Source organism: Oryza brachyantha, chromosome 3 (assembly GCF_000231095.2).
Source record: "Oryza brachyantha chromosome 3, ObraRS2, whole genome shotgun sequence".
In the NCBI taxonomy this organism is placed as follows: Eukaryota; Viridiplantae; Streptophyta; class Magnoliopsida; order Poales; family Poaceae; genus Oryza; species Oryza brachyantha.
The window spans coordinates 4,572,462-4,598,030 of record NC_023165.2 but is presented as its reverse complement, the minus strand read 5'-3'; the positions used below and the strand labels follow the sequence as shown (position 1 = coordinate 4,598,030).

Genomic DNA, 25,569 nt, shown 5'->3' with positions numbered 1-25,569 from the left:
GCTAATAGGTTAACTCCGAACAAGAACCGATGTGAAACAATAATCTAATGAAGAACACATGTCTCTTTTGAGCAAAAGTTTCTAAAAATTTGTCTCATCGATTTAATGTAAATATGTTTATCACACAACACTACATCCTTGATCCTTCCGAGCACTACATCTGACTCTACAAAACTGTATATTATAGTGTACCTTTACCTATAAACCTAAATATTATGGTATTTTTATAGACGGGTGTTGCATCTTTTTTCTTTGTTAGTGTACCATTAAAAAGTGATTGAATTTGAACATGACAATTATAGAAAATGGAGGGGAAACATGGTTTAGGAGATAAAAGTAGCAACCCGTGATACTCTATTATTTCATGCATGCTTGTATTATCCTCATATTTATAATTTCAGCCCAGTTGTAACACATGATTGTGAAAATATAAGAATAGAAAAAATGAATGGATATAATGATATGCACATTAAGTTCTTGCATGAACTCTATTCGTAAAAAGAATTTGTAGAGAAGAACGTAACCATGATCTAATCCTCTAAACAAATGCTTTTTATTTTTTAGGAGAATTGAAATTATTTGGATTTTCTATGTTTGTTTAGAACTAGAAGGCCCTTACAGTTTTCCACGGATATGTGACTTGACCACAAATGTCACCGGTCCATGTTATTAGAGCGAGGTCAATTGTACCGTCAGTTATCTTATAGCCACATTAGTATCTTATAGCCAGAAAAAAGTTAATGCAGGTATACCATTTTGTTTATAAAGGTTCTTATCGACTGATATCTTTTTTTTTTATCTTCGGTCTATACTAGTCTATGGACCCAACCATCACATCGCTCAGTAGCAGTTGCTGCTTCTCTTGCTTTATCTCGCATGTGTAGTCGAGAACAAAATAGTCGCCAGCTCACTCTCTCTCCTTTCCAGCTCATCCATAAATCCAACGTGGTGGCTAGAGTAGGCTGTTGTACTCGCTCTTATAGGGTCATATTTTCAGGTGGTGTTTAGTTGTCAAAATTTTTTGGCAAAAACATCACGTTAAATGTTTGACCGGATATCGAAAGGGATTTTTGGATACAAATGAAAAAACGAATTTCACGGCTAGTCTAGAAACCGCGAGACAAATCTTTTGAGCATAATTAATCCGTCATTAGCATATGTTGGTTACTATAGCACTTATGGTTAATCATGGACTAATTAGGCTCAAAAGATCCGTCTCAAGATTTCTTCTATAACTGTGCAATTAGTTTTTTGATTCATCTATGTTTAATGTCTTATTTAAATATCTAAAAATTTGATGTGATGTTTTTGGAAAAAAAATTTAAAAACTAAACAAGGCCTCGGTTCCGAGCATTTCTCCTGCAAAAAACCCCCAAAACCCACACTACTGGAGGCCATCCCCAGCCTTCCTCCAACCCCGCGCCGCATTCCCCTCCCCAACTCCTCCCGAATCCCAATGGCGTCATCGTCGTCGCCGCCTCCGCCGCTCCGCTCCGTGTTCGACGCCGCCTACATCCGCGGGGAGTTCGCGGCGGCAGGCATCTCCTCTCACTTCATCCCTCTCATCTGGAAGTACGTGCCCGGCTACCCCGCGCACCTCGAACCCTACGCCGCGGCGCGGGCGCACCCCCGCGCTCGCCGTCTCCATCTCTCGATGTTTTTCTTTTTCTCTCGCCGTGAAACCTCGTATTTGGCGGCCTGAGGGGACGATTTTCTCTGTGCGACGCAGGTACGTGTTGCAGAACCCCAGGAGCGGTGATCTGGACGCCGTCCCGTCGCTCCCGGCGGCCGCGTACGCGCTCCTCCGGCAGAAGTTTCGGCCGACCACGTCGACGCTCACCACCGCCGCGGAGTCCAAGGACCGCACCACTACCAAGCTTCTTATCCGACTCAAGGTGAATTGTGTTACTTTCGTAGGTCCAAACTTAGAGATTTTATAGACGGCACATTTCGGTGGTATGACCATGCAGTAGTAAATGGTGATAGTATGCAGAATGTTTTAGATTTTTCAATTATTTACTGCTGTATAACTGCTTGCATGTATGGCCTCATAGTATTGATTTCACATTCATTTGAATGCACGTGGATATGGACAGTATCACAGAAGGCCTCTCTCACGTACATGCACAATCGATACGCCTCTCGTTTAGGACTGAATTTACATGAGTATCTTCGTTAGTCTGTACATCAGAAACGAAGGATTTGAACTTGCACGTGTTCTCACTTTTGCCTCATCCTGGGCAAGCCATTGTATTTGCCCATAATGCTCTCAATGGAAACTTGAAAACTTCAATGTAAGGGTTATGACATGATGGATTCATGCCCTGTATTTGGTAGGTTACTTTCAAATTTTAGTCCAACCATAAATTGAGCTCTCTGAGTACATTTGCAGCTCCAGTCTGACTTGGAACTTGGTTACTCTTTTTTCCTTTTTCTAATAACAAGGATTTAAATGCATGTCAAACTATCAATTGTCAGTTGCCCTTCTGTATTGTTATTGGCTTGTGACCGTGGTTATCTGATTGTTATTCATTTATCCTTTTTCTGCTAATATCGACTTCTATTTATTCTTTGACTTTAGAATGGGGAATCTGTAGAAGCAGTGATCATGCGGTATGACACACGATTGGGGAAGTATGATGGGAAGCCTCGGCCTGGTGGCGTGCGCTCAACCCTTTGTGTGTCATCACAGGTAGATACATCTTCCTTGCACATTGGATGACAACGTGGTTTTGTAAAAGTCATTCTTTAATGTCTTCACTTATTGCCAATATTTCTTCTGATGAAGTCTTCTCCTGCTGGCAACTATATTAGTGACAACATAAGATATCCTTGGAAGCCAGTGACTTTCTGATAGGCATTGATATTGCATCTAATAATTAACACAGGTAGGGTGCAAGATGGGCTGTAGATTCTGTGCGACTGGAACAATGGGCTTCAAAAGCAATCTGTCTTCTGGAGAAATTGTGGAGCAGTTGGTCCATGCATCCCGTTATTCTCAGATTCGGAATGTTGTTTTCATGGTAATTAAAATTTTAAGTTGTTGATTGCCTGCAGTTTCTTTTTGAAAGGAAGTCATGCACACAGCCCACTGGATGTGCATAAATGGGCACATTCTATACCATTATTTTTTCATCATCCAGATCTACTGGCCTCACTGGCTCATTCAGTTGTCTGATTGGATTTATTTGTATTTCACACTAGAATGTACAGGGCAAGCCAAGCCATGCTATGATATTCTGTGCAGTGCTTATCAATGACCCCCTATATATATTCTGTACTATTTTGGCTAGATTTCATGGATTCTATTGGAAAAATATTGGCTTGCTGTATGATTTTTTCACTTCACTTTATTAGGGTAGAAAGGGTATATATTTCTTCATTGCTTGTGTTAGATGTTTTCATGCTTAGATAGTTTCCCATTCGAGGAATTACAAAACCACCAGCTGCATTAACGCATGGTACATTTGCTTGTTTTGATTCACATTTGTTAGTTTTAACTGTTCTTCCAGTTTTATAGTTGTGCCATTTCCTTTGTCAGAACATTAGCAGATAACAATTTTGATTTTTTATGTTTAACAAGTGCTTATTAGTACCTTTTGGAGGAATTTTACTTTACAATTCTGCTTTATAAGCAGGGAATGGGGGAACCATTAAACAACTATAATGCTTTGGTTGAAGCAATCCAAGTCTTGACAGGGCCTCCCTTCCAGCTTTCGCCTAAGAGAATTACCGTATCTACTGTGAGTATAACTGAACAAGTACCTCATTTTGTATGTGAATATTTTCTTTTTCCTGAGATGGCTGTTGGAGGGCTATCTTGTGTTTGCATCTAACCATTTAAAAGCTTAATTTAACCTTCTGAACCATCTAGTACTGCTACTGTGCCATGCTAAACACATACTAGAAAATAGGGCAAAGTTGTTCACCAACTTTGCAAGTAGTGCAGTTGGCATTTAATATTCCAAAGATGTGTTGCTTTCATTTTGGGTGGTATTCTCCTGTTTCAATATTGTACAATACTACAATGCCTTTCTAAATGATAATGGATTTTAGATATTCTTTTGAATTTTCTAGCACTGCCCTATTATTGAGTTCTTTCTAAGTATTTATCCTCAGATTTGTGTTGCAGTATAGCATGGTTCTTATCATTCTGTCTGGTGAACGCTTTGCTGTTGATTTACTTGATGTTATTTTACCTTTTTATGCTCGTGTTTTGACATCAATATGTCTTAAACTGTTGTGATTATGATATGTGTGCCTATATGATCCATTAACTTGTAAATCCTGCTAATATTTGGTTTAGCAATCGAATTATCCTTGGGATTGATGCAGTGAAAGATTGGAGTATTGTTAGCACTGAAACAGCAGTGTAACTGTGAATTTGAATCTTAAAATCGCTTACTGCAGGTTGGGATTATTCATTCCATCAATAAGTTCAACAATGATCTTCCCCATGTAAATCTAGCGGTGTCGTTGCATGCTCCTGACCAAGACATACGCTGTCATATAATGCCTGCTGCCCGAGCCTTTCCTTTAGGAAAGCTAATGGATGCACTGCAGTCATATCAAAATGAGAGGTAAGAATAGAATTTCTAGATATCATCATCTGTGCCAAATATAAGAACAATAGCTTTGAGTTTCAACAAACACCTGCATGTTCCATTACAGCAAAAGGACCATCTTTATTGAGTATATCATGCTTGATGGAGTTAACGATCAGGAGCAGCATGCACACCAGCTTGGTAAATTACTTGAAACATTTAAAGCGGTGAGAAACTCTATATTGTGTTTGCTTCATTTCATCCTGATTATCTTATTATTGATTCTTTTAGATGGTTAGAAAACACACCTGGTCATCTACTTGCAGCATCTGTCACCATGGATGTTCAATTGTTCAAATTTCTAATTTCTACCCACTTGTGTTAGCACCCATGGTCTTTTTGTTGGGTAATGAGTATTTATTTGCAGTTGACCTACCTGTTTAGTTAGAGACTCCTAGTTCGAATTTCCTTTTAGTGGAATCTATCAATCAATTATATATCTTGATCGTTTTCCTCTCTTGATTTCTAACAGGTCGTTAACCTCATACCATTCAACCCCATTGGGTCATCAAGCACTTTCAAGACAAGCAGCGATCAGAATGTGAAGAAGTTCCAGAAGGTCCTAAGAGGAATCTACAGCATCAGAACCACTGTTCGCCAGCAAATGGGTCAAGACATAGCTGGCGCCTGCGGCCAGTTAGTGGTTAGCCTCCCCGATGAAAGATCAGGGGGCGGTGCGACCCTTCTCTCAGACATCGAAGACATCAGGATCTGACCTCCCTTCCGCCTAAACCGTTCCTTTTGCCGTCTCATCAAAATGAATTCCTTTACAAGATACCTGTAACTAGCACTATAGCTTCAATGCAGCTTTTGGCCAGTGTGGTGGTGTTTCCCTTCATATATTTGGGAAGCACAATTTTGTCTGCTACACATTGGCAGAGACCCCAGCTTTTGTGTATAGGCAGCTACCTACACCTCCGTTCAGTAACTTGTTATTGTATATGGGATAATGCTATCTCAGCAAACCATCTTGCAATGAACAAAAAACTAATTGAAAATCACACTGCCTGACTCATCGTTTCGTTTATAATAAGCATAAGTGCAACGTCATATCTATAATTAAAACAAATAATCTATTGGTAAAACTTTTGTATACATCAATACATGTGCATATCAGTTTTAAATTTAAATGCTGTGCTTGAGTTTTGGTTGAACTTTGCCGCTGTGCCGGTTACCCGTGGGCGTCAGACTTGTGCTGGAGGTGTGATGGCACAGCGTGTCTGGCAGTTGGTTGGCACGTGAGAGCAGCTATGCTGATTCCAGCGTCTTTGAGATTGGTGCACGTTCTGCGAGCGCCGAGCGATCGTGGTTTGGAGCAATCTGGAACGTCGGTTTCTCCGCTCGCCCGATAGATGTCGGCGCCGCCTCGTGCCGTGACTTAGTACTCGTAGTAGAGTTGTTGTCGCAGCTCGCAACTACCCGCACCGTCGCATTTCCTTCGCCTTGTTGTGGTGTGGCGCCCCACCTCTCATCTCTGACCTCTCCTTTCTCTCCCCCTCGTCTTCGGCTCGGCGGCCGCCTCCCCCCTTCCCCAAGCCGCCGCCGCCGCCATGGCCACGAAGGGACCCGGGCTCTTCTCCGACATCGGCAAGAGGGCCAAGGGTACCGCACCACCTTAACCTCCTCCGTCTCCCTCTGCCTCCGCCTCTTCTAATTCGTTTGTTTCGTTTTCCGTTCTGGGGGGCTTTGGTGATCTGCAGATCTGCTCACGAAGGACTACACCTACGACCAGAAGCTGACCGTCTCCACCGTCAGCTCCTCCGGAGTGGTAAGGGTTTCCTCCGATCCGATCGCGCTCGTGTGATCTGGTGTTTTTTTGAGTTCGTGCTGCGCTTGTTCGTGGTTGACTCGCGAGCTTTGCCATCTTGTCATTGTTGTGCTTGTGCGCTGTCTTGATTTTTTTCCCGACGCGCGGGATGCGTGCTGTAGTCGTGGTTAGTTTAACTGTTGCTACTTGGGTTTCGGGTTTGTCAGGCTCTTCCGTGGATGCAATTCCACGCCCATCGGCCCATGTTTGCAATGCAAATGTTCGTTAGCTGTGTGATAGCCCGATGAGGAATGGGAAATTGTATGTTTTTGAGACTTGATTGGGGAGCTAGATCAGATAAAGCTCAATTCTTCTATAGTAGGACGTGTAGCCAGCACCAGTGTTCGAGGCACTGCTGCTGCCCTCCTGACTCGAGGAATGTTCTGCATGTGTCTGAAGCAATATAGATTTCATTCAGGGGTTTATCTATGATGAATAATTACAAAGGGTGCACGCTTGATCTGTGATATGATATCTTTGGTGGCTGTGTCATTCGACCTGATAGTATTGCTTTTAGTATTACTGTAGGAGTGTGTGGGCTATGATGGGAGTAACAGGAGAAGCATAAGCTGTAAGATTTGGAGACTAGACAGTTGAAGTTATAGACATCTGTGTCGTTGCTAAACATTACTTATTTACTTTTGAAAAATTGAATGTGTACAACTACAATGTCATTGCCATGATTTGTTTCTGCCACAGCAAATGTCATTATCATGATTTGTTTCTGCCATAGCAATTTGTGTTTGGTTATTCCACACACCATTGTTGCCAAACTCATCTGTGTTAGTAGATTAGTACAAACACACTTCAGGTATGATAAATTGATGATAGTAAAACATGAGGAACACTTGATATATTCTGATATTCAAGGTTAAATCTAACAGTTCTGCACAATGCATTTTCCTTTCTTCTTCTTTTGGTTTAAAACATGGTTTCTCATATCACCGTTTTGAAGGATTCTGGCTGTAGTTGCAGGTTTCTTCTAGGATAGGTTATAAATTACAAGCACTGGATGCTTTTGTTGGATGTACCAATGTAACAGATATTGTAATCACATTTATCCAGCTAGTGTTCATTTGTGCAAGCACTTGTTAATTCACTAGCATTTCTTTTCAAGCATGTCATAGTACAGTGTATGAGGATCTGGATTTTTTTTTTACGTCACATCCTCCTTTGCCTGCTATATTACTGATTTTAAGCCTATAAAATATCCCCCCCCCCCCACCCCCACAAAAAAAAAAGATTTAAGCTAGCTAAATGTTCATTTTGTGTATGCAATGGCTGACTATCTGTTAATTAGCTGGATTGTGCTCTCTCAAATGCATATTCTGTTGAGTACGGAATTCTTGTCAAATTAAGAAAAAGTTTACTTCTGTAGTTCTTCCTTTTATTTTCAAGTAAGCAAGGTGTTAAGAAGTAAGAACATATCAATACAAATTGGTGATGGGGGTAAGTTGAGGGCTTGAAGCTACGACAAGCATCACATTTTAACTCCTTTGTGGTGTTGTATAATTTACTTGCCATATTTCTTCCCCATGTATTTTTCAATGAGCTGCTGAGTTTCGGTTGTTACAGATTTTTAGTCTCATGTATATTAGTTTTACTTGCAATGATAGTACTGCCATATGCCCCTATCTAGTCTGCCTTTATGCCTTGCATGCTGTGGTCCTCATGTATTTTGTTCTTTATTTTCAGGGCCTCACTTCCACAGCTGTGAAGAAAGGAGGGCTTTATACTCTTGATGTTAACTCAGTTTACAAGTACAAGAACACTAACGTTGATATCAAAGTGGACACAGAATCCAACGTTAGTGATTTGGAATACTCAAAGTTATGTTTTTCCTCTCCATAACCTTTGTCTAGCTGTAACACATATATATGGTTTCTGCAGATCTCTACTACTTTGACTGTGTTTGATGTCCTTCCATCCACAAAGCTTGTGACAAGTGTCAAGCTGCCTGACTACAATTCTGGAAAGGTAATTTTTCTTGTGTCAAATTATGTTTTAAATTGAAAATAGTCCATGAGCTGAGTTTTCAATGACAGGTGGAGGTGCAATACTTCCATGAGAATGCAAGTTTCGCCACTGCTGTTGGCATGAAGCCCTCTCCTGTGGTTGAATTTTCTGGAACAGCTGGTGCTCAAGGAATTGCCTTTGGTGCAGAAGCTGGGTTTGACACTGCTACAGGAAAATTTACCAAGTACAGTGCTGGCATAGGTGTAACCAAGCCAGACTATCATGCTGCAATTGTTCTGTAAGTACATGCTTCGTAGTGAGTTCACAACTTGGTCATGACTTGAGGTTGTAATGCTAGTATTGATACATTACGCAAACATGTGCAGGGCGGACAAAGGTGACACCATTAAGGTGTCTGGTGTATATCACCTTGATGATAAGAAGAAAACATCTGCTGTGGCTGAATTAACCCGCAGGCTCTCAGCAAATGAGAACACTCTCACTGTTGGTGGTCTGTACACGGTTGACCCCCAGACTTCTGTGAAGGCAAGGCTCAACAACACTGGAAAGCTTGCTGCTCTTCTCCAGCATGAGGTTAAACCAAAGTCACTTTTGACAATCTCTGGTGAATTCGACACCAAGGCCTTGGACAGACCCCCCAAGTTTGGTCTGGCACTTGCACTCAAGCCCTGATGGCATGGGCTGTGCTTGATGGCTGTTGAATTCTGAATTCTTTGGTTGTTTTGCAACGCAATGGCCAATAATTTGTTCCGCAGACATGTTACTTCAATATTTCAAGTTTTGCTGCTCTGTGGGCAGGAGCCACTGGGTGTTTTACATGATTTTATCTGTCACTTTTGTTGATGAAAGCATAGTACTGTTAGATGCATGCTGGTGTTTGGTCCTTTGGCTTAAAGCTCACCTTCTATGCACCAGGCCACCGGTAGTGTGTACCTTGCGGTGTTGATTGATTTGATCAATCTTAGATTTACCTGTTTGAAGTTCATTCCTGCTCAAGTATGCGGATGAGTCTTTTTCTAAAATATTGTCGGTTTTCTTCCTCTCCTAAAAGTCGTTATCCCAGCAGTGGAGGCGTCCCAGTCGAAATTCAATGATATAAACAATAATTATTGTTTGAGATGACAAATAAATAATTAGGGATAAGGATGGTTGATTGAGTGCGTCATTTATTTATTTATTGTGAAAGCTAGTATACTACTAAGGAGTAAGGAGTAGTAAAGAAATGTGTGATGCTAATTTGCCAGAAAAAGCACCGGCCTTCCCCACTGTTTTCGTGTGGAAATGGCTGGCCATGTTAGCATCTTCCAAGGTACAGAGTCTACAGACGATGTAATTCGTCATTGCGGTGCCCGTTCCTGTCGATTTCAGAGGGCTATCTAACTAATTGTCACTGCTATGATATCGTGTTTAAGGCTCTCAGGGAGTTACAACTGTTTATAATTTAAAATCTAATTTTATAGTTTTAACTCGTCTATTTTATGTCTTACATTTGAGTCATTGAACCCGCATAGTTTTACTCACAAAGGTAGGAGTCCCGACTTATCACTGTCTATAGTCATACTGTATCTTTCTCAAAATATAAATACTTTTATGTTATTTAACATACACTGAGAGATGTTAAAAAATTTTCTTTGATCAATTTAATAGTTGTTTTTTGATTTTTTACGTATATAACGAGAGTAGTTTAATTGTCATATAACGGTACAGATCTCGAACATTCTGATTTCAGAGCGTGGCAAGTACAGTGATCCACTACCAGCTCACATCCTACCGTATCATGAGCACGCTGATGTGGCGCTACCAAGGGTTGGCTAGCCGCTCTGCCACCACCACCGCCCCACCATGGTCGCGGCCGCAGCCTCGAGGTGGCGAGGCAGACCGACACGGCAGCTTCATAGCAAGGCTAATAAGGACATTTCCAACTCATAAAGCTAAATGTAGTATTTATAAATTTCACGTCATCAAAAAACTAGTACTAGACACTACTTTTTCAATACAAGTACTACTATTTCATAGTTCAATTTAATGCTACTTATCTCACATGATATCTTGAATGTTATGTAGAAACCATGTCTCATGCCAGACATGGTTTCATTCTCTTTCCTCATTTATTCACTTGCCACATCATTTTTCATCTTAGATAGCAACTTATTTAATGTTATAGACATCATCCTAGTCATTAGGTTGAAAATACCCTAATATAAGTCAACAAGCTGGCTATTAGATTACTTATAGTTTTCTTATAGCCCACACTATTTATCTTTAATACATAACCTACATGTCTCTCACATATCTCACATAGTATCTTTGATTCTTGTTCCACCTTCTTCCCTCTCTTCTCCCTTCCAACCTGCTATTATACCGGCTCTCATCCATCCACCAATCATCGCCCCGTCGCGCGCGCAGAGCACGCGGGTGACGTCGCCTCAACCCCCCCCCCCCCCCCCCCAATCAATCGCTTGCCGCAACGCAGCAGCAGCGCCTCCTTCTCTCTGCCTGCAGCCGACGCAAACGAATTCCTCGGGATCCATCCCTCCCCGCCGTTGTCGTCGCCCTCCCCACTCGATCGCCGCCGCCGCGCCCCCGCAATGCCCCGCTTGTGACCCATGCGCTCGCACGCGATCCAGCCTCCGGTTCTGCGAGCGTGCCCCCCGGCGCCCGCGGCGGCGGCGTCGACCGGGAGGCGGGCCCCGCCGCGTGTGAGGGGGCTCGTGGCGGTGGCGGCATTGGGCGGGGGCGGCCCGGCTGGGAGAGGGATGGAGCAGCAGCAGCACCACAGCGTCAGCGTGGACGACGGCTCCCGCAGCCCAGGTTCGTCGTCGTCTTCTACTCTCCTTCCAGCTCGGTGGCGGTGGTTGGCCGTGGGCCGGCGTCTCGGTGGGTCGTGGTAATCGTCGAGAATCTCCGAAAGGGAATAGCTGCAGACACGTTCGTTCATCCCGCTCCTATCCATCTGCTGGCTTCTGCTGCGTTATTAGTGTCCACAAATTTAGTGATCACAACTTTTTTGTGGGTACAAATACGTGTGGAAATGGAATCGAACAAATGGTACACTTGACCGTGATGTGTTTGGACTTCTGGTTTTGATACCTGGTGCTCTTTTCGTTCTTTTTGGTGCATGATACTGAGGTGCTACTTGAAGTTTGTTGGCAACTTGGCATACTAAAGTTTGCCACAAGTTTTTTTTTTTTAATTTTTAATGAGATTCGCCACAAACTTGAATGGTTTTGCTATTAGCTTTTTACGAATACGAGGGAATATTGGATGTAGTATTGCTACATTGTGTAGCTTTTGGAGCCATTTTTACCACCATATTGGTTTGAATCATCTGCTATACTGCACAAGTTTATTTACAGACCAAGTTGGTGACGGGGCATGAGGTTGGTGATATTTTTTTTGGAAAGGAGGCAAATCCTTTCCTTTTGTATTGAATAATAAGTTAGCCATGCTTTGCAACGAGACATTGAGTTATACTATGCTATGGATTGTTTTATAAGCCCATCGAGAATGGGGTCTAATATATAGATCGAGTAGAAAAACAGAAGTTGTTTATTTGGTCTGATTTTCTTGTGAACGGGGAGGGGTTGTATACTTGTTTGGTTTTATTGGGGTGGGAGCGCACGGTTGGATTTTTATCAGTTTTCTTGGGCTAGGTGGGCACTACGTGTGAAGGGAGAGAGATGACGGACGACTATGCTTTTTTTAAGTAGTAGAGATAGAGCAGAAGAGAGTTTTACATGAAACAAAAAAGGACATGTACGAATTGCCCCAGAACCAGGCCTAAGTGCCATGGTATTACTCTCCCAAAATGGCCCAGAACACAGGTTGGTGATGCTTTCAAATAAACTTGAACCTGAGTAAAGAACTTGCGAACCCCTTAGAAAATTGTGAATTTGTGATAGAAGAGAAAATGCATACTTGTCTGGTTGATGGATGATATGTTTAGACAGGAAGGGAATGTTATGAGAAAATCATAGTGGTACTTTTCAATGTTCTTTTGGTACCGTTGACTCGTTGAGAACTCTGGAACCTGTGTGCATTTAATCAGATTAGATATTTACCTTTTCTGTATCTAATAATGTGAAGGAAAAAGTGGCAAATATAATCTCTCCCCTATGTTTATGTAGTTGTAGTTTTCGTGTTTTTTGCACTATATGCAAATAAATTTGTGCAACAACAGGAACAGAGATGCACTAAGCCACTAATCATGTCTTGGTTTCCATTGTCAGTGAGGGAGAAACCTCTAGTGTCAACCATTGCGAAATCAACCAATATACTATGGCACAACTGCCCAATTGGACAATCTGAGAGGCAGAACTTGTTGGGCCAAAAAGGATGTGTCATTTGGATCACAGGACTCAGTGGCTCAGGTTGTTTTCAGTGCATTACTTCCTTGATTTACACATTTGTCCTTTTTTACTTGTGCAAGTCCAATATGATTGCTTTTTTACTTTTTAAAATATGTTTTTTGGATACTATTAGTTCGATAACTCCATTTGATTTTCTAGCCTTGTGCTATAAAATATGATTTCGAATTAATTTAAATGTTTGGTCTTGATCGATATGTTCATGAATTTTGAGTTAATGCTCTATTAACTTAACAAAGTCTCTTTCCTTCCATCAGATGATATAACTGGTAATGATGAACCAAAGAAGGTTGAAATGAACATCCAACATTATAGAGCCATATACCAACACAATGTAATTTGCTCCATTTAGACAAGAATTTATGACATTAGCATGCTTAGTTACCACATTGATCCATCTCAATAGATTTTGAAGTATCATGTACCACAGCTAGGGATATCTTAATTCTCCTGTAGCTCTGTAAATTATCTGATATATAGGGAAGTTATCGTGAGGATCTAAGATCTTTTCATATTTCAGGGAAAAGTACCCTTGCATGTGCACTGAGTCGGGAGTTGCATTGCAGTGGCCACCTCGCTTACGTCCTTGATGGTGACAACCTAAGGCATGGCCTAAATCGAGATCTAAGCTTCAAGGCAGAAGACCGTGTAGAAAATATCCGAAGAGTTGGTAAGTTCTAAAAAATAACAAGGCACTTTGTTAGAGATGGTTTCCTACAATTTAATTTTTTATGCAGGAGAAGTAGCAAAGCTATTTGCAGATGCTGGTGTCATATGCATTGCTAGTTTGATATCTCCATATAGGAGAGACCGTGATGCGTGCCGGGCTCTTCTTCCAGAGTCTAGATTTATTGAAGTATGCTTATCTTTTTTTTTTATCATTTTGTTACTGTTAAGCATCTAACAAAAACAAGTGTTTTAGGTATTTATGGATTTGCCACTAGAAATTTGTGAAGCTCGTGACCCTAAAGGTCTATACAAGCTTGCACGCTCTGGAAAGATAAAAGGTACAAAATGTCTTTGAGTCATCGTGGAACAGTTGATTTTTATGTTTAATTCATTCTGTATACTCAAAAGAGTTTACAGATTGAATGTGTACTGGTATTTTTGATTTTTTTTCCTTTCCGACGAACAGGCTTCACTGGAATTGATGATCCATACGAATCGCCAGTGAATAGCGAGGTGTGCTTGCAGATCATGCCTTGTATTCGTACTAGGCCATACATTACCATTCCATACAGATTAAAGTAAACTAAAAGTCTGAAGTGTAGAGTACTCACTATTATTCTGCTATTAGCTATAACTATTTAGCAAATAAATTAGACTATCTTTGTGTGCTCCTGCCATAGAAATATAGATCACGGACATTTATTCATTTCCAGTCCTTCCTATTGTTTATGTGAATCTATCTGTCACTATTAAATCCAGTGGCCTCATTCACTGAAGAACAGGCCATATTTAACAAAAACTTATGTTATCATATAGTAATGCACATATTTTAGCTTGCTTTAATAGATAGCATGAGAAAAAATATTAAGTTTTGAGCTAAGGTTTGTTATGACGTACACATTTTTTATTTCTCTGCTCTGACTAGTTTGAGTTAAGCTGGATAAACCAAGTAAACAATTGTCTGACTTTATCCTTATGAACTTCTATTTTTTTGATTATGAGATACATGTTGCCAACATAAATAAATCTGAATTCTGAATTGATCATTCCCTTTAGACAAAAAATGGATCAGCATTAATAATTATATTGAATGTCATTACCACCAACTAAAATGCAAATTTAGCTGCTTGTTGAACATACCTGAATACATTCTTTTCTTGCCTTCCACAGATAGTAATTAAGATGGTAGATGGGGAATGTCCTTCACCAAAATCAATGGCCAGGCATGTTCTATGCTATCTTGAAGAGAACGGATACCTGCAAGCTTAGTATATGTTTGAGAAGATTGATTTAATTCCTATGTGTCCGCTACTCGTGGACGCAGGTGTGATCCATTTGGTCCAGAATAAGATGCATCAGAAAGAGATGCAATTCAGTCGTTTTATCTTCATAGGTTACTCGCTCCTGTGTACTGTTCTAGCATAGCTACAATTTGTTGACTCCGCATGCACATTCCGGTTAAAACTCTCAGTTGTATTGATTCTAAGTAATATATAATTTGCGAGCAATTTTACAGTACTTGAGAAGGTACCAAGATGTACTATTTTTTTCTATGTAAATTTTAGTACCTCTTGGTACCTTAAGTACTGGGAGGTATCAAAATTTACGCTAATATTTTAGTACCTACTGGTAACTTCTCAAGAATTGTAAAATTACTCATAATTTGTTACCGGGTCCTGATTATTTTTAATAAACTGGGTGCAGCTTAAGTACTCATTGTTTCTATTCAGAGTTAAACTTTTGCGGGAAAAACAATGTAGTCGTAGCAGCCTCATAGTTATATTGCGCCGTTTCCTTCACAAAGTTACGATTTCAAAGACCTCCCACTCTCACAGCTCCTGAGCATATGGAAACAGAGTAAAATGGAAGTCCCTTTTTTACCAAGATGTCAGTGACTGTCATATCTATTATATATATAATATTATATATATAAAGTAACATTAATCGAGAGAAAATAAGAAAAAAAGAAGGAGTTTTATTTTTTGAAGGATTGGATCGGACACTGAGAAAAAAAAAGAGTTTTTTTTGGAAGGATTGGAGCGGACACTGAGGAAAAAACGTGATCTTTAGGAGAAAAAACAATGTGATTTTTTTTTATAGAAAACGAACGTGAATTGTTTTCTGGAAGGATGATTTTTTTGTGATCGATTCCGATCCCTACGAGTATATTGTGCAAGATTAAATTAAAATTGTTTTCTCATATGCCTAAAAATATTTAATTATTTTATAAGTGAACACTATGTTATTTGAAACAAGTTATGAATAATCAGAAATAATTAATATATTTAAAAGATATGTGTGGAGAAAATCCCATGTTCGCTCTCACGGGCTAGAAAATCCCATATTAATCGAGAGAAAATAATAAAAAAAAGGAGTTTTTTTGGAAGGAAGGGATCGGACACCCAGAAAAAAAGTGATCTTTAGGAGAAAAATGAATGTGATTTTTTTTATAGAAAACTAACGTGGATTATTTTTTTTGGAAGGATGGAAATTTTTTTACGACTCCGATCCCTACGAGGATATTGTGCAAGATTAAACTTAAAAAGTTTCTCATATGTCTAAAATATTTAATTTATTTTATAAGTGAACGCTACGTTATTTAAAATATGTTACGAACAATCAGAAATAATTAATATATATGAAAGATATGTGTGGAGAAGGCGGGGGAAGAAGAGGTATTATGCCATAAATTTTATACAATTTTGATCTATTGTAGTATTATTATTAGATTTGTTATATTATTAATATAATATAAAAGAAGTCACGGTTTTAATTTGTGTGGAGCATCAAATATAAAAGTTTGATCAAAGTTAGGTCCGAGTTTAAAGTTATGTTGCCACTTTAATATTAATATTTTATAATATAATATAAAACTATAGTTAATATTACATAAGAAATTTCATAATGAAGTTACCCGCGCAGTCTGCGCGGGCCACGATGTTAGTTCTTTAAGATATTTGGAGCATCTGGTATCTTCTTTTGATCTTGCTGCTGCTGTTTTTCAAGTGTACAAACTCTTTCTGATATGAATTATCATGAACTCTAGTTGTAATCATGAGCATCAAAGCTGTGAGAGCAGGGCACTCACTGTCTCAGACAACGAGCCGCAAAGCAGTCAGGAATGAACGTCTAACATCGGGTGTCGATGTAGCCGACCAATATCTAATCATGATTTGACCGGGCTTTAGGCTTAGAGGCTTGCTACAATTCATTGGACAGTGCTGTCACTAGCCAAGTTGCAATGCCTTTCTTTGCTTATCCCAGTGATTAGTGACTTAGTGGGCTCCCCATTCAGCCACAGTTTTTTTAAGACCCCATTCATCGCATGTGATGTCGGATTCTCTCTAAGTTTGATTGTCTGAAGACTTGGTACACGTCCTCTGAATTTCTGTGTTCTAACCACCTTTTATTACTAGGAAGGAAAAGTTGAAGTGATGAAATGTGCTAGTGACTAGTGATCAATGGTTGGGGCAGAAATCACATTACACAAGTCCCGCCCAAAATACCTAAGTAGCAGAAACAAACAAGCAATCCACTCTAACTCTTTTCTTTCCTTTGAAATTTTGAATTCTAACTCTTATGTTGGTACACACCAATGGCAGTATATATAACGTAGGTGACGGTGGCAACTGCAAGAATATATCTAGCGGCTGTGATTAAACAAGGCAGGAATTATCAAGTCAACCAAGGAGCTAGCACTGGAGCTGTGTTCTACGCCGTTGATCACTGCCTGCCTTACGTCTAAGTCAAAGTTAGCAAACCAAAAACGAATTAAGAGGGCAAAAGAAACAGAGAACAATTCAACCCAATTGACCTAACATTTATACGTTAAATCCGCACTAACAGGCGAGTATTTTTTTTAAGGCATGTGCGCACGTGACCGTGTTTATCCCAGCAGAAGAAAATTTTCCCGGCCTGATCGCAAATCACGCCAAATGTTAGGTAAAAAAATTTGTGACAGAATTCAATGCAGAATACGAACGTGTGGTAAACCTCCGTGGACAAGACGGTTAAAACCTCCTATTCCCTTTTTGAAATGCAAGGTCGCTGTTTCTAATTAATCACGCCAGGTCTGTACGTTGGGGGATTGGTTGGGCGTTTCGTGGAAAAAGTCAAATGATATATTTATAAATAAAAAATAATTTATGAATAAAAAATTTATATATGTATTCTTAGCAATATAAAAGCTAAGGCTAAAAATAATCTTTGGTGAAAAAATATCAAAAGTAACCTTAAATTAAAGTAAAATTCAAATTTTGATTTATAAGCATAAACGAAAATATAAGTTTACGTTTGGCAAACTTAGATAGTGGTTTCCTGCCTGATCGGTCGAACAATAGCTTTCTTGTCGAGTTCTTCGACTATCATCTCGAGTCGGTTGGACTCAATTAGACTTCAACTTGAACCCTAACCCTACTATACACAGAAGGAAAAAAAAATTAGACATGTACCGAACTTAACGGCCAATCTGGGTTGCAGGCCAAGAATTTCCAGCGGGAGGCAGCCAGAGCAGTCAACCAATACACTACCACCACGTGGATTCCCTTGCGTGCTTGGCGTGCAACCAATTCACCCATGTCAGCGACCCACGCATGCATTCGTCCAAGATTTCGCAACGGCACGGGCGCACCCCCGGCGGCTCGATCGATCGATCGCCCGCACGAACACGAAACGGAAAAATGGGGGCGGAATAAAAGGAAAAAAAAAGAGCAACCAGCCGATCAGTGTGGTATGCCAATTTGCCATTGCTACGTACGCTGCACCTGAAGAGGGGAGGGGAGATGGACAAAATCATCCTGCGGATCGTGGCATGACGCGCGCATGGATACCTGCGGTTGTCAACGCAACAGCGACCCCTGTCCACCGATCCGGCAGCGCACGCCGCCGCATCGATCGCCCGATGATCCTCTCTGCTTCGCTCCTACGCTTTTACCATCTTCTTTCTCTATCTCCCTGCAACTGCCGCAAATTTAGCCCAGCTCGCAACCCGTACGTGCGGTTCACCCTTCACGTGCACGTCCGCTCCAGGTAGCACACACGAAGAAAAACATTATCCCCGTTTTATATTATAGAATGGCATACTAATGAACCCACACGTATATAAAATATATTATTAAGTTATAAATAATAAAAATATTTTATAATATGAAACGGTGGAGTATGATTTAAAAAAGAACACGGGCTTGACTTGGTCTTGGACATTAACGTGCTTCTTCTATTATGTTTTGTATTTTTTAAAAAATTCGGTACCACTGATACTTTATAAGAGGAGTATTTTTTTCATCTTTGAGAAGATAACATAGAAGATAACATGAGGTATCACTATTTTCTATGTAAAATAATTTGGTATCTCTTATTATCGATACTAAATTTGATACCTTCTCAAGAATGAAAAAAATGCTTTTATTAGAGACTATTTATCATTCGCTAAACTAAACTATTCATATTATAATATGTTGCGAGTTTGTTTTAAGTCAAATTTCTCAATAAGTTTGATTAAGTTTATATGAAAACGTAAGCAATGTTTGCAAGATCAAATTAATTTGATTGAATCAACTATTGAATATATGTTTTATATCATATCTCTCTTATTTTAAAAATGTTACTGTATATTTATGTAAATTTAATTAAACTTAAAAAAATTAAATTAGAATATAAACTTAAATCATATTATAATATGCATAGTAATGAGTAAGGCATGGACACTCTAAACGTAAAGTTAATTGATCTTTGTATCACTAACATATACTCCCTCCATATTTAAATGTTAGAGTTGGTTAGTTCAACTAAAAAAAAAAAACAGAAGGGAGTACTTCTCTTTGTGCCACACATTAGTGATACAAAGACAAGTGACATATTTTAGAGGATCGTTTTCCGAGGAAGTTGTATTGCCCTTAATAAGAACATCACCAATTCACCATTGTATATTTTCAAAGTAGTATTTAAAGGTAGAACCATAATAGTGGGCTTTTATTAGTGTAAGTTTCATATGGTTGGACGAAAATGAGTATAAACAAAAGAAAAGAAAGAGAATGTTATTTTGTTATGCTATATGGCCAGCCCATATGCATATAGCTCGCTATATGGTCTACTCTATAGACGATTTTTATATTGGTGAAATTAAACCATAAAAAGTTATAAGGATTATTTTTTTTCATACACTGAATTCTCTAAGTATCTTCAATGTGATTTTGTTTCAAATTTTGCACCGTTTGAAATGAGTGGCACAGAGATCTCTCCCAGAAAGTTTCGTGTTTTATCTCCACACAGTTTCTGCTCATCGTATAATCTACTAGCTAAGGCAGTTTGTTTACGGAACGCAAAAGGCTATCAATCTACCAGATCGATCGAGTCGTTGATTGGAGATGAGCTAATCTGGGAACGAAAGAGAAGCGTTATTAATCAACCAGATCTGATCCCATCCACTGGATCGGTGGCACGTATGCTCTCAGGCATCACGGTAGCTAGCCGAGGCGCCCTGGGACCAAGCCGTACGTTGCAGCTGCCCCTACGGCACCCAAACGTATCGCCCCCCCGCGCGCCCGATAACGAGCCAGCCGCTCGCGTCAGGCCGCGCCCATCATCTCGTGCCATAGCGTGCCACACGACGGGAGCTCAGCTCGCATGCGTGCGCGTTCTCCACCCCGCTACCGGAGCCATGTCGTCTCAAATGTTTCTTTTTGCTTTTTCCAACGATTAATCCCTCGTCCAAGATCAAATCAATGTATTACCAGTTAACCGCCCTGGTCTTTCGTTACTGCATGCCGAACGTTTAGTTTTGAACCGAATTGACACGACTAGCTACCTTTTAACCAATCAATTCCGACCGCATCTGACTGCTATTGGCCGCGGTCGAGATTAGTGGAGTTAGATACACGATGGACGCACAGCGTGCGTAGCGTAGCGACGTAAGTTGGACTCGATAGCCAAGCCGGTCAAAAAGGCAAGCGAGGCGCCGAAGCGAGTCGTAGTTCGTTAGTGCGCAGCCACTGGCTCGCTCGCTTGCCCCCGTAGCCGCAGCGAAACTGCCCGGCCGGCCGGCGCACCCATCTGCACGGCACGCAGCTGCTCGCGTCACCGATCGATCGTGATGAGCCGGCCATCGCCGTCCCTTTCCACTCGAACATAACCAACAAGCAACGCGCGCGACGCGACGCGGGCGGGAGCGTTTGTACGCACACACAAACGCAGAGCAGCTCGATCTCTTCTCCCTCGACCTCGCCTATAAATATGGGAGTCCACGCAGACGCCGTGGCATGCATAGACGGTGCAGAGAACTTAGCTTTCCTTAGGCATCTCTTGCTCTTAGCACCTCTCTCTCTCTTCTTCTTCTTCTTCTTCTTCGAAACATCGTGGGTTCATCGATCGATCGCCGGAAGCTCGAGGGAGGAGAGAGCTAGGGGCGAGCAGGGATGGAGTCAGCCATGGGGAGGAGGAGGAGGAGGGCAAGCGCGGTGCTCTTGTTGGTGTGCCTCGCCGGATTGATGAATGGTAGAAAATTCATGAAGCCCTTTTCACTTGGATGTTGCCTGTAGCCTCCATCTTTGCATGTTATTGCACCCTGTTCGTTCGAGGACAGTTAAACAAACTCTTGTCTTCTTCCTTTCTCCAGCTGCTGCTGCTGGCACGGCGCAACCGCTTGCCTACGACTACTCGTCCAGCGCTGAGGTATGCAACCTCCATTAATCTCTCTCTCCTATCTCTCTCCCACCATCATCGTATCATCGTCACCGTCAAATCCATGCATCATGGTACCCATGTGAGCATGGTCGTTTTTTGCGTCGTACTCCACAGTTCTTGCGTCATGCATGCAGGGCCCTTATTGGGGCCCCCATTGGAACATGGAACCACACTACAGTTGCTGTTGACTGCTGCTTGCACACAACTTCTGCTCAGGCCAGCAAACTAAACAAATTTCTAATACAGTTTAGATTGCTTAGTAGCCTGCATGAGCCAGCAGATGATCAGATGGCACTGATTTGATCGCCTTACCTTTTGTGTTTCGATCATGCGCGCGTAGTATGTGCAGCTAACACCGGCCGTCGTTAGTTGCCCGCTCCGATTTGTTACTGACAAGTGACACAAGTGTGGGCGCGCTTTTGTGGGCCATGCATGCACTAGCTCGCTACATACGCCAGCAAGATTTTTTTTTTCTTCTTCTCTTCTTGTTGCTGCAGTTGCCTTTGTGTGATCTTGCCGGCCTCGCCCCACTCACCAGTCACCATCGAGACCTCTGCATGTTGGGTTCGCGTCGTAGGCAGGCCTGACATGGTGCATGCTTAGTGCTAATGTGAACGAGACTACAATTAGGAGCAAGAATACGGCTCTCTGAATTTTAATTAACCATTGATCAAACGATAGATGGTAGAAACTGGCCGAACAAATATGGAGATATCGAAGAAATCTCGCATGGTTTTGCGCCGCGAAAGCTGTGAGATATATAGCTCGTCCTTAAGAAAAAAACAGAACTGTGAGGAGACGTAAAGAAGGTAGCAGCAAACCAAGAACCTAAAAATCCTGTTCAAAGGCCTTCCGAACCCAGGAAAAAAACCGGTATAGTTGACTGCTCCGAGCCTAACAAGTTCGAGCAATTAACTAAGCTCCGTATTTGAACCGTGCATGCTGCAGCTAGCCTAACTACGAACCGATATCGATCGTGCAGACGCACCCGACCACCCAGTCACACGCATCTTTGCTCATTGTGAACACATCTTTTTCACTGGAAAGCACGATCAGATGAGCAGCAGCAAGAGCAGATCGAGCTTGATCATGGTGTGGATCGGCAGTCAAAGCGTGCCGGAGTTGGGAGGGGTAGCTTTTTCCGGCGAACGGCGAGCAGGAGGGCGTGTGTACCCCATTGTCCGCCACACACTGCATTGGGCTAATCATGCGCTTACTTATTAGCCTAAAGATGCTCATGCTGATGCTAACTTTTTCTGCTGGTGTCGATTAGTTGGTTGGTGAAGCTGTATGCCTGTAGCCTTCTGTTTTGACAGTCTCATCACCATGTGCAGTGAAACTGCCTGTCCAGGAGAGGAAAGTCAGAAGCTTCTAAACAAGTACTTTGTACTGTTCTTGAGTAATTGGCTTCTACCATTGTCTTTTGTGATTTTGTTTTCCTTTGGGGAGTCTTATGTTAGGTGCAGGGTTAGACATAGGTGCAATCACCTGAGACTTTTGCAGGCAGGTCAGACGATTTTCTTGTAGCGATAGCTTTTAGCTTGTGGTCAGAGTTAGTTACCCAAATGGAAGACAAGGGGGTGTTTAGTTGGCAAAAATTTTTGGTAAAGGAGTCACATCGAACGTTTGTCCGAATGTCGGAAGAGGTTTTCCGACACGAATGAAAAAACGAATTTCACGGCTAGCCTAGAAACCGCGAGACGAATTTTTTGAGCCTAATTAATCTATCATTAGCACATATTGGTTACTGTAGCACTTATGGCTAATCATGGACTAATTAGGCTCAAAAGATTCGTCTCAAGATTTTTTCCGTAACCGTGCAATTAGTTTTTTGGTTCATCTATATTTAATGTTTTATTTAGGTGTCAAAATATTCGATGTGATGTTTTTGGAAAACTAGGTTTGGCTTTGGCATGAGTGATACGGTACCAAACAAAATCTGGCATGTCCATACCATTCACATTCTAGTTTGGTCGACGGTTAGTACTATCTTGATAGGTACTAGCTCTGGAGTCTGAACCGTACATAACCTTTTAGTACTACCTTTTACTGTGATCTTCACAGTATCGGTTGGTAGTTTTGACAGTTATTACCACACTGTAAAGTAAAGTGTAAACAGTAAACCACCGTTGCTTCTGTACATTTTTCTTGCCCAGTAGCAAAGGCCATGTCTAAAGTTTCAACATCTTTTTGTGCAAATGAACAACGATGTGTTTCTTTTAATCTCTTTATTAGTGTATAATTTGCCTTTACCACATTGGACATTCATTCTGTTACCTTTGGTAAATGTTTGCTGAGATGAACAATGATGCTATGGGACGTGAATGCAGTGCTTGCCGGAGCCGATGGATGCTCACTATGGCGGCGGCATCATCCGCAACGGCGACTTCAGCGCCGGCATCCAGGGCTGGTCGGCCTTCGGGTACGGCAGCCTCGCCGAGGGCGCGTCGCCGGCGGGGAACAGGTACGCCGTGGCGACGAACCGGACGCGGCCGTACCAGAGCGTCAGCCAGAAGGTGCTCCTGCAGAACGACACGCACTACACCCTGTCAGGTCCGGCCGGCTCCAAGAACGCCCGCGTCGTCTTCTTCTTCCTTCGCAATGTTTCCCGTGGCTCATGAAAGCTTTGGGCTTGGCCGCGTGCAGCTTGGTTGCAGGTTAGTGACGGGAGCGCCGACGTGAGAGCCGTGGTGAAGACGGCCAGCGGGGACTTCATCCACTCCGGCGGGGTCGAGGCGAGGTCCGGGTGCTGGTCCATTCTCAAGGGCGGCCTCACCGCCACCACCGCCGGGCCGGCAGAACTCTACTTCGAGGTAAACGATTGATTTCATTGCCATAACAAGCAAGAGTTCAAGATTGCTCTGTTTCTGACAAGACGTTTGGTGCGATGCCATGGCAGAGCAACGCGACGGCGGACATCTGGGTGGACAACGTGTCGCTGCAGCCGTTCTCGAGGGAGGAGTGGAGCGCCCACCACGAGGCGGCCATCAAGAAGGCCCGGAAGAAGACGGTGCGGCTCCGGGCCCAGGACGCCGCCGGCAACCCGGTCCCCGGCGCGCAGATGCACATCGAGCACATCCGCAACGGCTTCCCGCTCGGGTCGGCCATGAGCAAGGAGATCCTGACCAACCCGGCGTACCAGCGTTGGTTCACGTCGCGGTTCACGGTGACCACGTTCGAGAACGAGATGAAGTGGTACAGCACGGAGGCGATCCCGGGGCGGGAGGACTACTCGGTGCCGGACGCGATGCTCCGCTTCTCCAAGAACCACGGCATCGCGGTGCGCGGGCACAACATCTTCTGGGACGACCCCAGCACGCAGATGGGGTGGGTGAGGGCGCTGTCCGGCGAGCAGCTCCGCCGCGCCACGGAGAAGCGGATGAAGTCGGTGATGTCGCGGTACGGCGGGCAGGTGATCGCGTGGGACGTGGTGAACGAGAACCTGCACTTCGACTTCTTCGAGGGCCGGTTCGGGTGGGAGGCGTCGGCGGCGTTCTACCGCAAGGCGCACCAGATGGACGGCGGCGCGCTCATGTCCATGAACGAGTTCAACACGCTGGAGCAGCCCGGCGACCTGACGGTGGTGCCCGGCAAGTACCTCCGCAAGCTGTGGCAGATCAAGGCGTTCCCCGGCAACGGCAACGCCGCCAGGATGGCCATCGGTCTCGAGGGCCACTTCAGCGCGCAGCCCAACATCCCCTACATCCGCGCCGCGCTCGACACCATGGCGCAGGCCAACGCCCCCATCTGGCTCACCGAGATCGACGTCGCGCCGGGCCCCGACCAGGCGCGCCACCTCGAGCAGATCCTCCGGGAGGTGTACTCCCACCCTGCCGTCCACGGCATCATCCTCTGGACGGCGTGGCACCCGCAGGGCTGCTACGTCATGTGCCTCACCGACAACAACTTCAGGAACCTCCCCGCCGGCGACGTCGTCGACAAGCTCATCTGGGAGTGGAAGACCCGCTCCCACGTCGGCGTGGCCGACGCCGACGGCTACTACGAGACCGAGATGTTCCACGGCGACTACAAGGTCACCGTCACCCACCCGGCGGCGAACTCCACCGTGGCGCAGAGCCTCAGCGTCGACAGGGAGTCCGACAACGAGTTCACCATACACGTCTAGCAACTCCAGCTAGCTTGATTCATTTCTAGGAACATGTATACGTATCCATGTGCATGATTGTTGGTTGGTTTATAGCATTGCATGTCGTGTGTGATTCATAGGCGCCCATGGATTGATTTTCTCATTCCTGGAGAGGCGGTTGATCAGATGTTCATATTAAAAGGAAGAAGAAATTCCATTTGTTCTTCTTTATACATACTACTGCTCCGAGACTACTCTGCATTTCATTCATGTTTTGTCGCCTGTCATCGTACAGAAACAAGATGAGACTAAATGGATTTTGGACTTATCCTAAAACTTGCACACCATTTTTCAAGAGCATTTTTCTCATTCTTAAGG

General features: G+C 42.8%; 4 protein-coding genes across 4 annotated transcripts; all 4 read left to right on the top strand.

The window, feature by feature from the left end:
• The first annotated feature begins 1,390 nt into the window (after positions 1-1,390).
• LOC102709060 (dual-specificity RNA methyltransferase RlmN) lies at positions 1,391-5,638 on the top strand. Its single transcript, XM_006649521.3, has 8 exons — positions 1,391-1,572; positions 1,730-1,895; positions 2,582-2,692; positions 2,889-3,023; positions 3,639-3,743; positions 4,411-4,580; positions 4,672-4,771; positions 5,077-5,638. Exons 1-8 carry the CDS (start codon positions 1,457-1,459, stop codon positions 5,317-5,319), a joined length of 1,146 nt encoding a protein of 381 aa, XP_006649584.1. The 5' UTR covers positions 1,391-1,456; the 3' UTR covers positions 5,320-5,638.
• A 402-nt stretch (positions 5,639-6,040) lies between these two features.
• Positions 6,041-9,250, top strand: LOC102708779 (mitochondrial outer membrane protein porin 5). Its single transcript, XM_006649520.3, has 6 exons — positions 6,041-6,206; positions 6,305-6,372; positions 8,107-8,217; positions 8,302-8,388; positions 8,457-8,665; positions 8,754-9,250. Exons 1-6 carry the CDS (start codon positions 6,155-6,157, stop codon positions 9,058-9,060), a joined length of 834 nt encoding a protein of 277 aa, XP_006649583.1. The 5' UTR covers positions 6,041-6,154; the 3' UTR covers positions 9,061-9,250.
• A 1,591-nt stretch (positions 9,251-10,841) lies between these two features.
• Positions 10,842-15,127, top strand: LOC102719850 (adenylyl-sulfate kinase 3). The gene is made up of 7 exons (XM_006651080.3): positions 10,842-11,199; positions 12,618-12,758; positions 13,276-13,425; positions 13,493-13,611; positions 13,678-13,762; positions 13,891-13,937; positions 14,595-15,127. The coding sequence occupies exons 1-7, from the start codon at positions 10,995-10,997 to the stop codon at positions 14,691-14,693; spliced, it is 846 nt and encodes a 281-aa protein (XP_006651143.2). The 5' UTR covers positions 10,842-10,994; the 3' UTR covers positions 14,694-15,127.
• Positions 15,128-20,696: 5,569 nt separating this feature from the next.
• Positions 20,697-25,526, top strand: LOC102719572 (endo-1,4-beta-xylanase 5-like). The gene is made up of 5 exons (XM_006651079.3): positions 20,697-20,915; positions 21,037-21,092; positions 23,435-23,657; positions 23,751-23,917; positions 24,004-25,526. Exons 1-5 carry the CDS (start codon positions 20,837-20,839, stop codon positions 25,228-25,230), a joined length of 1,752 nt encoding a protein of 583 aa, XP_006651142.3. The 5' UTR covers positions 20,697-20,836; the 3' UTR covers positions 25,231-25,526.
• The last annotated feature ends 43 nt before the right edge of the window (positions 25,527-25,569 follow it).

What these genes read in the sequence shown, in the direction of transcription:
- LOC102709060 (XM_006649521.3), top strand. Translation starts at nt 1,457, where the DNA reads ATGGCGTCATCGTCGTCGCCGCCTCCGCCGCTCCGCTCCGTGTTCGAC. An exon ending in TTCGGAATGTTGTTTTCATG is followed by an intron (nt 3,024 to 3,638) that starts GTAATTAAAATT and finishes CTTTATAAGCAG; the next exon opens with GGAATGGGGGAACCATTAAA. An exon ending in AGAGAATTACCGTATCTACT is followed by an intron (nt 3,744 to 4,410) that starts GTGAGTATAACT and finishes CGCTTACTGCAG; the next exon opens with GTTGGGATTATTCATTCCAT.
- LOC102708779 (XM_006649520.3), top strand. Translation starts at nt 6,155, where the DNA reads ATGGCCACGAAGGGACCCGGGCTCTTCTCCGACATCGGCAAGAGGGCC. An exon ending in AAGTGGACACAGAATCCAAC is followed by an intron (nt 8,218 to 8,301) that starts GTTAGTGATTTG and finishes TGGTTTCTGCAG; the next exon opens with ATCTCTACTACTTTGACTGT. An exon ending in TATCATGCTGCAATTGTTCT is followed by an intron (nt 8,666 to 8,753) that starts GTAAGTACATGC and finishes AAACATGTGCAG; the next exon opens with GGCGGACAAAGGTGACACCA.
- LOC102719850 (XM_006651080.3), top strand. Translation starts at nt 10,995, where the DNA reads ATGCGCTCGCACGCGATCCAGCCTCCGGTTCTGCGAGCGTGCCCCCCG. An exon ending in CGACGGCTCCCGCAGCCCAG is followed by an intron (nt 11,200 to 12,617) that starts GTTCGTCGTCGT and finishes TTCCATTGTCAG; the next exon opens with TGAGGGAGAAACCTCTAGTG. An exon ending in CAGAGTCTAGATTTATTGAA is followed by an intron (nt 13,612 to 13,677) that starts GTATGCTTATCT and finishes CAAGTGTTTTAG; the next exon opens with GTATTTATGGATTTGCCACT.
- LOC102719572 (XM_006651079.3), top strand. Translation starts at nt 20,837, where the DNA reads ATGGAGTCAGCCATGGGGAGGAGGAGGAGGAGGGCAAGCGCGGTGCTC. An exon ending in CCTCGCCGGATTGATGAATG is followed by an intron (nt 20,916 to 21,036) that starts GTAGAAAATTCA and finishes TCCTTTCTCCAG; the next exon opens with CTGCTGCTGCTGGCACGGCG. An exon ending in CGGCAGAACTCTACTTCGAG is followed by an intron (nt 23,918 to 24,003) that starts GTAAACGATTGA and finishes ATGCCATGGCAG; the next exon opens with AGCAACGCGACGGCGGACAT.